Here is a 13775-nt window from a genome sequence, read left to right as displayed (position 1 = left end):
AATTCGCACACACACCCTAGTGCATGTTGTCTGACTCATTACACTTCACGGCGAAAACAATGATTCTGTTGAATGCTACGACAAATGAATAAAATCAAAATGCAAATATTAAAATTAAAACAGATTAAAGTTATAGGAACAATATCAGGCCATTACCTTGTTCGAGGAATGTATCCATCAATATCCACAAAACTGTTCAAAATGATGTGTCTTTTAACAGTTTAATATACGAAAAAAGTGATAAATCTTTTCAGGTATTGGTGTATAGTCTCATTGGTCACCCAAGAAAGCACACCTGGCAACTAATTGCATAATGTCCGCCTTTCTTTAAAACAGTAATTTAGTTAGCCAATAATGGGAATCAATCAATGTATTGCCGGTTAATCCTTTGAAAGAAGGACGTTGTTTTTACGCAGACACCGACACGACAGAGTGTATTCAGTATAGATTAGTAAATCTACATACATAAACACTACCTTTTGACAATTCCGCTGTGTGTAAGATAAAAGTAATTAATCAATCAGCGTGTTATCGGTTAATCCTTTGATCGATGTTTATAATGTTGAATATTTACTCCAGACAGAAGAAATGCCAAATTGGAACCTTTGTCGGGTAATCTAAGTGTGTTACCACTAATTATACCTGTTATAAATTCATTAACTGACCATCAAGTGAATGATGACAAATAACATGTGTAGGTTTATACCACCTAACACGGGTTACAACAAGGGAGTATTAATTGCTGTATTGCATGTGAAAACTTATGAGCCGACACTGTTTTGAGAATACAAACAGATTTTTACATGACATGATTAAATATCGAGGTAAAAAAAAACACAGAAATGGGATCGATTTGGATCAGTCATTATACAAATAGGGCCTAACGACACCATTCGATTTTGACAAAATCGTCTATGAAAACAAGTTGTAACTCGGAAACTAGGCAAAGCAGGAGACAAAATTAAATGACAGTAGATTGTGAGAACATATAGCTTTTATTTTCCACAACAATTGTCACGATTTCAGGTTTATACAAGCCTGTAAACAAGATAATTTAACCCCTAAAATGTAGATGAATTCTGCATCGGCCCTCAAAGCTATTCCTCATATGACGTCACAGAGGCACGCCGCTCTGATTGGTTGAAATTTCGTTCGCGGGTGAGAATTGTGCACTGTTTTCAAAAAGGTCGATTTAAGTCAATTAAAGGTCGAAATGAGTAGTTTTAATGACGGGGTTTCATTTATAACGATGCCAGTTAGTGATTTATGTATTTGTACCCCTAGGGTTTATGTGACCTTTAAGCAAATAAAGTGTATCTTTACTTACTGTAGTATTCATTAACCCGTGAAAATCTGGCTTCGAATTGGTCTTCAGCAACCCATGCTTGTCATACGAGGCAACTATCGGGATCGAGTGGTCAGGTTCAATGACCTGTTGATGCATGCCATTGTATTCTATTTGCGTTGATCCATGCATTCATTTCTAGTCGAAATTCGGTTATTTACAGATGGTGAGATGCGGTAAGCAAAACTCAAACACACAAACAAACAGTAGGATTCACCATTCAGAAGGCGTGATTCCATAATGTGGTAGTAGACACTAATGTTTTAGCATGTATACGCATTGATAATATTTTCAAGCACCAATACATACTAGGCGTCATTATTAGTAATAGTAATAGTCCGCTTATATGGCGCTCATATCCAGGCACATTGCCTCGTCACGGCGCTACGTACATTACTGTCCCCGGTCATAGGACACTATCGTACTTTCCGATACTTTCTCAACTCCCTGGGGAACATACAGCCATGCTGCTTGTTAGGCGCAATGAACTAAACACTCACATTGCCAACACATTCTCACGGGTACCCATTTTACATCTGGGTGACCTGAGACAATGTGGATCTAAGTATCCTTGGACTAAGCATCTTATCCAAGGATACTACGCAAATGTGCCCACCTCGAGACTCGAACCTAGGTGCCTCCACTGGGGGTCGAACCCGGGCCTTCAGCTTGATAGGCAGACGCCTTACCACTGCACTATTGCGATCCACACTGCACTATTGCCCTCCATATTAAAGGGTGGACTGATACATAGCACATGTAAAGAAAAGTTTCTCAGAAATAATAGAAGTAAGGGTGTCATCATAACGTTTAATTTGTTGACAAACGCGACACATCGTGACATACAGACAAAAAGTTCAAACAGCACTAGCAAACATCAGTTGTATAGACCAACCCCATAAAACAGCTGCATCACTGGAAATTCAGATCTACAGCGTTTGCAACGATATCGACAGACATTGTGTTTGACATTAACTTTGGAAAAGCATTAAACTTATAGGAAAACGATGACTGGTCCCGTTTCGTCTTCGTTGACATCACTGTAGATATGTTCTGAGTTTCGGAACCTCCTGGAAGGGATACCCTGTCTATTTGGATCACTTTGTGGACGGGTGTGTGCCATCTGGTGGGATTCCTCTCTAGAACAGAAATAACATGTGGAAATCATAAATCGCAACTACGAACATTAAAACATCCGGACAATTCCAACAAGTTTTTAACTTCAGTGCAGCAGTATGCAATATAAAGAATATATTAAGAAAGGCTTCTAGAATCAATTTACAAACCAAATAATGAACTAGTTATGTACCATGGTATGGCTTTGTTGCTGTAAAAACTGTTGAAATATTGATCATGAAAATCAAATCGTTGAATGGCATTTAGAAAATCAAAGTTACATATAATCGTATGTGACCAAATATTAGCTGAGGTTCTGTTTGACATGTGCGCAACACGTCAACAAGGTGTAAATGCTGACCTCTTTGCGGAGACTCTCTTAAAGTGAAAAATGCACCCTGCTACAATGATCCCCAAAACCAAAACGAACAGTGCTGTCGCTGTTCCAATTTTTGCATCATTCATCGGGACAGAATCTGAAAAGGATATTAAACAAAACAGTTGTCAACACATATATGAATTGTATTAACCGATAAGTGGAAATTAATTCACAATTCAGAGCACATAAGTGTGCCTGCTTGCACAGATGATAATTTTGAGTTGCAAGTATAAATGCAAAGTCTGACATAAAATGAATATATACCAGTATTTCAAATTCCAAATGTGTCTTCTTTCATGGACTCTGATCTGAACGGGTGGTTGGGTAGCCTAGCGGTTAACGCGTTTGCTCGTCACGACGAAGGCCCGGGTTCGATTCTACACATGGGTACAATGTGTGAAACCCATTTCTGCTGTCCACCCCGTGATGTTGCTGGAATACTTCTAAAAGCGACGTTAAATGATACTAACTCACTCATTCGGATCTAAACAAAAGAGGAGGGAAACTTATGTATGAACCGAACCTGTATCCCCTTGTGTTCATCTTTTAAACAACAGAAATGAATTCACAATTCGGAGCTGGTTAGTCCGTCTTATTGGTTTCATCAAAGATACGTTTTGGGTGTAAGTGCATATGCGAAGTCTGATAGAAATGAATATAGGCTAGTATGACATATATAAATTCTCACATCCTATACCATTGAAATATAATCTTCATTATTCTCAACCTTGAGCAAAGTATTTAGAAATGATATTTTCATTCAGACGGGAATAATATATAAATATATATATATATATATATATATATATATATATATATTTAAGCTATTTATTCTCAGTAATCAGAGAATTCCATGAAATATAACAAATTGACATCAGTGTTTAAACGGTCAGCCGAAACAGCTTCGATCGGGAGTAAACAGCTACATCAATCAGATCTATGCATGGATCAATAAAACTCAATGATGATACCAGGCATTCGCGGAAAAGGTAAGAGCGCACAGCTCTACCAGTAGCACCCAGTTTTCATACAGGATCTGACGCCTTACAACAATACGGCACCTGGTACATCAACGAAAACCGATGGTGGTTTGAATCATTTATTAAATATGTTCCACCACAGTGCAGCGTAGAAGGTTTGGCACAGGAGGAAGGACAAGTCAACAACCACTTCTTTTGTAGTTCGTTCAGTTGCTGCTGAGATTATGAGGAAACTAGAAGCTTCCGTCAAACAGCAGAAACGATGACCCAAGTAAACACAAAGAATCAACGCCAGAGGATGACAAGTCTACTCACACATATTCCACTGGAACAAAAAGAACAAGAACAGCTGTGGAAACAATCACTGATGACACCAGTCGATCGCTCACAATGTCCTACTGTTAGCGCTAACCACGATATGTATTCAAACAAGAAATAATATAACATATAGGAATGCATTGCACTTACCACATATCCCAGTACCAGGATGACAAGCACCTCCCGGGCAGTGGATGCAGGATAGTTGACAGGATTGTCCATATTGTCCTTGGATACATCCGTTGTCACAAGACCCGTTGTTTTGGTAGCAGGTGTTATTGAAACAGGTCCTCGGACAAGGCTTACAGTCACCCCCATAGTAACCAGACAGGCATCCTTCAACACATGCACCCGTCTCATTGCAACCAAAACAGTTTGGGTTACATTTATTTGGCGAGGAACAGTGTGGGCCAGACCAGTCATCTGCACAACCATTGATACACTCTCCACTGTATCTTTGACATTCAGATATGCAGGTGTGGGAAGTGTTAGTTGTCAAAGAGTCATTAGTAATAGTGGTAGGATTAGACAAACAATCTTTGTGGCACCTTAAAGAGCATGTGCGTCCATACAACCCAGGTGCGCATGTCTGTACACAATCAGTTGTTGAACAATGTTCACATGAGTATTCACAGTCCAGGCCATGATAAGGATCATGACACACATCACATCTGCCTGTTATCCTGTTACAATGTCGACATCTGGGTGAACAATTCCTGCAGTTGGTCCCATAGTATTGGTCATGGCATCCAGAAACACAAGATGTTGTCAGATCGCAGAACGTTCCATCACAACCTTGAGGACATTTTGTGCACCTTTTCGTCGGAAGTGTGCACGGGATAATGCATCGAGTACCATAGAAACCAGGTACACAACCGTCAGAACAACTAATAGTTCCACGCAGCGTCTGACTACATTTACTTTTTATGCATTGGTTGCTGCAACGGGACTTGCATCTGAGGCCGAAATACCCCGAAAAGCAATCTGTACTGCAGTATTGTGTTGTACTTGAGCAGTTTGTGCATTGTTGGTCCTCCATGCACTTATCCGCTGTAAAAGAAGATTGGTTCATTGTAGACATAAATCATTTCTTATGTCTGATTATACTTTTGAATACAAGTTTAGATGAATGTTCATATTGCTGTTTTATTCCCCAGCAGTGCACTCAAAATTAACTCAAATCAAGAAAGTAACTAAATGACAGAATACACGAGGCCGGAAATATGTTTACACTATTTAAAAGACTGGTGTTCACTGTAAAAACACAGAATGTCATTCGTCTTTCCGACAAATGTAAATATGTTTAACTGAAGCAAAATACCCAATGAATATAAACGTTACCTTGTGTTGACAAAAGCGTCAGCACTACAATCAGTATCACCTGAATGTCCATCGCTGTCCTGAAACCATCATAACACAGCATATAAGTAAAGTAGCCTCAGATTTATCGGTTTCGTGATTTCAATTATCAGATAAATGAGAATGTCATTTCAACGGGTGTGTGATGGGTGTTGTTCAAATACAAACTTACCTGTCCACTGAGTAAAGCTTCAGCTGTCGGGGCACATGGGAGATGGAAACACTACTGAACTGATGTCTCTGGTGTTCCTGGCAACACTGAGCAAGTGCTACGTGGACGTCATGGTTTCAGTCTGGTTTCAACTTCCCGTGGCCAAGGTCGGAAAACAGCCAATATGTGCCTCATGCATACTAATACAAACGGTTGTGAAACTATGGCATTGATATCACGGACATGCTCTCTACATGCATTCCCAGATGTAATTATACTCGTACGACACATTACATCGCAGTCTCTGGACATATTTTACAGTGGCTTTGAGTAGCATAATTGTATAATGGCATATGTAGCCCAGTCGTCTAAGGTAATACCTGACTGGAAAAAATTAAGAACGATATATCATCGTAGATATAGTAAAAATGATAAAATCAGTGCTTTACAAATTGTCATCATTCCTATTGTAAAACGTGGCATCCAGTTCTGATGTGAACAAGTTACGTTTTCTCAATGAATTTCTCCATGTAGGTATAATGGGTGTGGTATCCAGTACTAATTTGAACAAGTCACATTTTACACAATGCCTTTCTCCAGGTAGGTATAGCAGGTGGGGTATCCAGTACTAGTGTGCGCAAGTTACGTTTTCCCAATACCGTTATCTAGGTAGGTATAGCAGGTGGGGTATCCAGTACTGATGTGAGCAAGTTAAGTTTTCCCAGTGCAGTTCTCTACGTAGGTATAGTGGGTGTGGTATCCAGACCTGATGTGAGCAAGTTATGTTTTCTCAATACCTTTGTATAGGTAAGTATAGTGGGTGTGGTATGCAGTACTGATGTGAGCAAGTTACGTTTTCTTAATGCCTTTCATTAGTTAGGTATTGTGGGTATGGTATCCAGTACTCATGTGAGCAAGTTCCGTTCTCCCCAAAGCCTTTGTCTATGTAGATATAGTAGGTGCGGTATCCAGGATTGATGTGAGCAAGTTACGATTTCTCAATGCCTTTCTCCGGTTAGATGTAGTGGGTGTGGTATCCAGTCCTAGAGTGAGCAAATTACGTTTTTTCAATGCCTTTCTCCAGGTAAGTTTAGTTGGTGTGGTATCCAGTACTGATGTGAGCAAATTACGTTTTCTCAATGCCTTCCTCTAGGTAGGTATAATGGGTGTGGTATCCAGTACTAATGTGGGAAATTACGTTTTGTGAATGCCTTTCTCTAGGTAAGTTTAGTGGGTGTTGTATCCAGTACTGATGTGAACAAGTTTCGTTTCCTCAATGCTTTTCTATATGTAGATATGGTGGGCGTGGTTTCCATTCCTAATGTACGCAGGTTACGTCAGCAAGTTACCTTTTCTCAATGCCTTTCTCCAGTTAGAGGTAGTGGATGTAGTATCCAGTACTGATGTGAGGAAGTTACCTTTTCTCGATGTCTTTCTCTAGGTAGGTATAGTTGGTATGGTATCCAGTACTAATGTGGGAAATTACGTTTTGTGAATACCTTACTCTAGGTAAGTTTAGTGGCTGTGGTGTCCAGTACTAATGTGCACAGGTCACGTTTTCCCAATACCTTTCTCCAGGTAGATGCAGTGGCTGTGGTATCCAGTTCTAATGTGAGTAAGTTACGTTTTCTCAATGCCTTTCCCTAGGTCGGTATAGTGGGTGTGGTATCCTGTAGTGATGTGGGGAAGTTACGTTTTCTTTTTTGCTTCCTCTAGGTAGGTATAGTGGGTGTGGTATCAAGTACTGATGTGAGCAAGTTACTTTTTGTGAATGCCTTTCTCTAGGTCGGTATAGTGGGTGTGGTATCCTGTAGTGATGTGGGGAAGTTACGTTTTCTTTTTTGCTTCCTCTAGGTAGGTATAGTGGGGATGGTATCCAGTACTGATGTGAGCGAGTTACGTTTCCTCAATTCCTTTCTCTATGTAGATATAGTGGGCGTGGTATCCAGTACTAATGTGCTCGGGATACGTTTTCGAAATGCCTTCCCAGGTAGGTGTAGTGGGTGTGGTATCAAGTACCGATGAGCAAGTTACGCTTTCTCAATACTTTCTCCAGTTAGATGTAGTGGGTGTGGTATCCAGTACCAATATGAGCAAACTACGTTTTCTCAATGCCTTTCTCAAGGTAAATTGAGTGTGGTATCCAGTACTAATGTGAGCAAACTACGTTTTCTCAATGCCTTTCTCCAGGTAGATGCAGTGGCTGTGGTATCCAGTTCTAATGTGAGTAAGTTACGTTTCCTCAATGCCTTTCCCTAGGTCGGTATAGTGGGTGTGGTATCCTGTAGTGATGTGGGGAAGATACGTTTTCTTTTTTGCTTCCTCTAGGTAGGTATAGTGGGTGTGGTATCAAGTACCAATGTGAACAAGTTACGTTTTGTGAATGCCTTTCTCTAGTTAGGTATAGTGGGTATGGTATCCAGTACTAATTTGGGCAAATTACGTTTTGTGAATGCTTTTCTCCATTTAAGTATAGTGGGTATGGTATCTATTACTGAAATCGAGCAAGTTACCTTTTCTCAATGCCTTTCTCTAGTTAGATATAGTGGGCGTGGTATCCAGTACTGATGTGAGCAAATTACGTTTCCTCAATGCCTTTCTCTAGTTAGGTATAGTGGGTATGGTATCCAGTACTAATGTGGCAAATTACGTTTTGTGAATGCCTTTCTCTAGGTAGGTAAAGTGGGTGTAGTATCCAGTAATGATGTGAACAAGTTTCGTTTTCTCAATTCCTTTCTCCAGTTAGATGTAGTGGGCGTGGTATCCAGTACTAATGTGAGCAAGTTACCTTTCCTCAATGCCTTTCTCTATGTAGATATAGTTTGCATGTTATCCAGTGCTGATGTCAGCTAGTTACCTTTTCTCAATGCCTTTCTCTAGTTAGATATAGTGGGTGTGGTATCCAGTACTGATATGAGCAAGTTACGTTTTCTCAATGCCTTTCTCTAGTTAGGTATAGTGGGTATGGTATCCAGTACTAATGTGGGAAATTATGTTTTGTAAATGCCTTTCTCTAGGTAAGTTTAGTGAGTGTGGTATCCAGTACTGATGTGAACAAGTTTCGTTTCCTCATTACTTTTCTCTATGTAGATATAGTGGGCGTGGTTTCCATTCCTAATGTACGCAGTTTACGTTTTCCCAATACCTTTCTCCAAGTAGGTGTAGTGTGTGTGGTATCCAGTTCTAATGTGAGCGAGTTACGTTTCTAAATGCTTTTCTCTTGGTCGGTATAGTGGGTGTGGTATCCTGTAGTGATGTGGGGAAGTTGCGATTTCTTTATTGCTTCCTCTAGGTAGGTATAGTGGGTGTGGTATCAAGTATTGATGTGAGCAAGTTACGCTTTCTCAATGCATTTCTCTAGTTAGGTATAGTGGGTATGGTATCCAGTACTAATTTGGGCAAATTACGTTTTGTGAATGGTTTTCTCCAGTTAAATATAGTGGGTATGGTATTTAATGCTGATTTGAGCAAGTTAAGTTTTGTGAATGCCTTTCTCTAAGTTTAGTGGGCGTGGTATCCAGTCCTAATGTGCGCAGGTTACGTTTTCTCAATACCTTCCTCTAGGTAGGTGTAGTGGGCATGTTATCAAGTACTGATGTCAGCAAGCTACGTTTTGTGAATGCTTTTCTCCTGTTAAGTATAGTGTTGATGGTATCCAGTACTAATGTGAGGAAATTACGTTTTGTCAATGCCTTTGTCTGGGTAAGTTTAATGTGAGTGGTATCCAGTACTGATGTGAGCAAGTTACGTTTCCTCAATGCCTTTCTCTATGTAGATATAGTGGACGTGGTTTCCAGTCCTAACGTGCGCAGGTTTCGCTTTCCCAATACCTTCCTCTAGGCAGGTGTAGTGGGTGTGGTATCAATTACTGATGTGAGCAAGTTACGCTTTGTGAATGCTTTTCTGCATTTAAAAATAGTGGGTATGGTATCTAGAACTGATTTCAGGAAATTACTTTTTCTCATTGCCTGTCACCAGTTAGATGTAGTGGGTGTGGTATCAAGGACTAATGTGAGCAAATTACGTTTTGTGAATGCCTTTATCCAGGTAACTTTAGTGGATGTGGTATTTAGTACTAATGTGTGCAAGTTACGACTTCCTAATGCCTTCCTCTAGGTAGGTGTAGTGGGTATGGTATCAAGTACTGATATGAGCAAGTTACGCTTTCTCAATGCCTGTCTCCAGTTAGATGTAGTTGGTGTGGTATCCAGTACTAATGTGAGCAAGTTACGTTTCCTCAATGTCTTTCTCTATGTAGATATAGTGGGCATGGTATCAAGTACTAATGTCAGCAAGTTAACTTTTCTCAGTGCCTTTCTCTAGGCAGGTATAGTGGGCATGTTATCCAGTACTGATGTGTGCAAATAACGTTTTGTGAATGCCTTTCTCTAGTTAGGTAAAGTGGGTTAGTATTCAGTACTGATTAGAGGAAATTACTTTTTCTCAATGCCTGTCACCAGTTAGATGTAGTTGGTGTGGTATCCAGTACTAATGTGAGCAAATTACGTTTTCTCAATGCCTTTCTCAAGGTAAACTTAGTGGATGTTGTATCCAGTACTAATGTGTGCAAGTTACGTTTTCTCAATGCCTTCTCTAGTAAGGTATAGTGAGTATGGTATCCAGTACTAATGTGTGGAAATTACGTTTTGTGAATTCCTTTCTCTAGGTAAGTTTAGTAGGTGCGGTATCCAGTACTAATGTTAGCAAGTAACGTTTCCTCAATGCCTTTCTCTATGCAGATAAAGTGGGCGTGGTATCTAGTACTAATACGCTCAGGTTACGTTTTCCCAATACCCTCCTCTTGTAGTGGTGTAGTGGGTGTGGTATCCAGTACTGATGTGAGCAAGTTACGCTTTCTCAATGCCTTTCTCCAGTTACATGTAGTGGGCGTAGTATCTAATACTAATGTGAGCAAGTTACGTTTCCTCAATGCCTTTCTCTATGTAGATATAGTGGGCATGGTATCCAGCACTAATGTCTGCAAGTTACCTTTACTCAATGCCCTTCTCTAGTTAGGTATAATGGGTGTGGTATCCTGTACTGATGTGAGCAAGTTATGTTTTCTCAATGCCTTCCTCTCGGTAGTTATAGTGGGTGTGGTATCAAGTACTAAAGTGAGCAAGTTACGTTTCTTCAATGCCTTTCTCTATGTAGATATAGTGGGTGTGGTATCCAGTACTAATGTGCGTAGGTTTCGTTTTCCCAATACCTTCTTCTGGGTAGGTGTAGTGGGTGTGGTATCAATTACTGATGTGAGCAAGTTACGTTTTGTGAATGCTTTTCTGCATTGAAGAATAGTGGGTATGCGTTCTAGTACTGATTAGAGGAAATTACTTTTCTCAATGCCTGTCACCAGTTAGATGTAGTGGGTGTGGTATCCAGTACTAATGTGAGCAAATTACGTTTTGTGAATGCCTTTATACACGTAAATTTAGTGGATGTTGTATCCAGTACTAATGTGTGGAAGTTACGTGTTCCCAATACCTTCCTCTAGGTAGGTGTAGTGGGTGTGGTATCAAGTACTGGTGTGAGCAAGTTACGCTTTCTCAATGCCTGTCTCCAGTTAAATGTAGTTGGCGTGGTATCAAATACTAAAGTGAGCAAGTTATGTTTCCTCAATGCCTTTCTCTATGTAGATATAGTGGGCATGGTATCCAGTACTAATGTCAGTAAGTTACCTTTTCTCAATGCCTTTCTCTAGGTAGATATAGTGGGCATGTTGTCCAGTAGTGATGTGACCAAGTTAGGTTTTGTGAATGCTTTTCTCGAGTTAAGTATAGTGTTGATGGTATCCAATACTAATGTGAGGAATTTACGTTTTGTGAATGCCTTTCTCTAGGTAGGTGTTGTGGGTGTGGTATCAATTACTGATGTGAGCAAGTTACGTTTTGTGAATGCTTTTCTGCATTTAAGTATAGTGGGTATGGTATCTAGTACTGATTAGAGGAAATTACTTTTTCTCAATGTCACCAGTTAGATGTAGTGGGTGTGGTATCCAGTACTAATGTGAGCAAATTACGTATCTCAATGCCTTTCTCTAGTTAGGTATAGTGGGTATGGTATCCAGTACTAATGTGTGGAAATTACGTTCTGTGAATTCCTTTCTATGGGTAAGTTTAGAAGTTGTGGTATCAAGTCCTGATGTTAGCAAGTAACGTTTCCTCAATGCCTTTCTCTATGCAGATATAGCGGGCGTGGTATCTAGTACTTATTCGCTCAGGTTACGTTTTCCCAATACCCTCCTCTAGGTAGGTGTAGTGGGTGTGGTATCCAGTACTAATGTGAACAAATTACGTTTTCTCAATGCCTTTCTCCAGGTAAACTTAGTGGGTGTGGTATCCAGTACTGATGTGAGCAAGTTACGCTTTCTCAATGCCTTTCTCCAGTTACATGTAGTGGGAGTGGTATCTAATACTAATGTGAGCAAGTTTCGTTTCCTCAATGCCTTTGTCTATGCAGATATAGTGGGCATGGTATCCAGCACTAATGTCAGCAAGTTAACTTTACTCAATGCCCTTCTGTAGGTAGGTATAGTGGGTGTGGTAGCTTGTACTGATGTGAGCAAGTTATGTTTTCTCAATGCCTTCCTCTCGGTAGATATAGTGGGTGTGGTATCAAGTACTAATGTGGGCAAGTTACCTTTTCTCAATGCCTTTCTCTATGTTCATATAGGGGGCATGTTATCCAGTACTGATGTCAGGAAGTTACCTTTTCTCAAAGCCTTTCTCTAGGTAGGTATAGTTGGTGTGGTATCCAGTACTGATGTGAGCAAGTTACGTTTTCTCAATGCCTTTCTCTCGGTAGTTATAGTGGGTGTGGTATCAAGTACTGATGTGCGCAAATTACGTTTTCTCAATGCCTTCGTCTCAGTAGTTATAGTGGGTGTGGTATCCATTACTGATATGAGCAAATTACGTTTTCTCAATGCCTTCGTCTCAGTAGTTATAATGAGCGTGGTATCCAGTACTGATGTGAATAAGTGACGTTTTCTCAAAGCCTTTCTCTAGTTCGGTATAGTGGGTTTGGTATCCTGTAGTGATGTGAGGAAGTTACGTTTCCTCAATGCCTTTCTCTATGTAGATATAGTGGGCGTGGTATCCAGTACTAATGTGCGCAGATTACGTCTTCCCATTTACCTTCCTCTAGGTAAGTTTAGTGGGTGGTGTATCAAGTACTGATGTGAGTAACTTACGTTTCTTCAATGCCTTTCTCTATGGAGATATAGTGGGCGTGGTATCTAGTACTAATGCGCTCAGGTTACGTTTTCCCAATACCCTCCTCTTGGTAGGTGTAGTTGGTGTGGTATCAAGTACTGATGTGTGCAAGTTACGCTTTCTCAATGCCTTTCTCCAGTGAGATATAGTGGGTGTGGTATGTAGTACTAATGTGAGCAAATTACGTTTTCTCAATGCCTTCCTCAAGGTAGATTTAGTAGGTGTGGTATCCAGTACTGATGAGAACAAGTTACGTTTCCTCAATGCCTTTCTCTATGTAGATATAGTGGGTGTGGTATCCAGTACTAATGTGCGCAGGTTACGTTTTCCCAAATACCTTCCTCTAGGTAAGTTTAGTGGGTGTGGTATCAAGTACTGATGTGAGCAAGTTACGCTTTCTTAATGCCTTTCTCCAATTAGATGTAGTGGGTGTGGTATCCAGTACTGATGTGAGCAAATTACGTTTTCTCAATGGCTTCCTCAAGATAAAATTAGTGGGTGTGGTATCCAGTACTGATGAGAACAAGTTACGTTTCCTCAATGCCTTTCTCTATGTAGATATAGTGGGCGTGGTATCCAGTACTAATGTGCGCAGGTTACGTTTTCCCAAATACCTTCCTCTAGGTAAGTTTAGTGGGTGTGGTATCATGTACTGATGTGAGCAAATTACGTTTTCTCAATGCCTTCCTCCAGGTAAATTTAGTGGGTGTGGTTTCCAGTACTGATGTGAGCTAGTTAAGTTTCCTCAATGCCTTTCTCTATGTAGATATAGTGGGCGTGGTATCCAGTACTAATGTGCGCAGGTTACGTTTTCCTTAAAACCTTCCTTTAGGTAAATTTAGTTGTTGTCGTATCAAGTACTGATGTGAGCAAGTTACGCTTTCCCAATGCCTTTCTCCAATTAGATGTAATG

General features: G+C 40.2%; 1 protein-coding gene across 1 annotated transcript in view; it reads right to left on the bottom strand.

The window, feature by feature from the left end:
* Positions 1-2259: 2259 nt before the first annotated feature.
* LOC124269903 (platelet endothelial aggregation receptor 1-like) overlaps positions 2260-13775 on the bottom strand; it is a 71826-nt gene continuing 60310 nt past the window's right edge. Inside the window, exons 4-8 of the mRNA XM_046704947.1 lie at positions 5670-5766; positions 5480-5538; positions 4289-5188; positions 2823-2937; positions 2260-2484 (exon numbers count right to left, since the gene is read on the bottom strand). Coding sequence (XP_046560903.1) covers positions 2340-2484; positions 2823-2937; positions 4289-5188; positions 5480-5538; positions 5670-5766 — 1316 coding nt within the window. The 3' untranslated portion in view covers positions 2260-2339. The remainder of the gene's footprint in view (positions 2485-2822; positions 2938-4288; positions 5189-5479; positions 5539-5669; positions 5767-13775) is intronic.

The sequence above is a fragment of the Haliotis rubra genome, unplaced genomic scaffold (assembly GCF_003918875.1).
Source record: "Haliotis rubra isolate DU_JTF1 unplaced genomic scaffold, ASM391887v1 Scf1486, whole genome shotgun sequence".
Taxonomy (NCBI): Eukaryota; Metazoa; Mollusca; class Gastropoda; order Lepetellida; family Haliotidae; genus Haliotis; species Haliotis rubra.
This window is presented reverse-complemented; position numbering and strand designations above follow the sequence as displayed.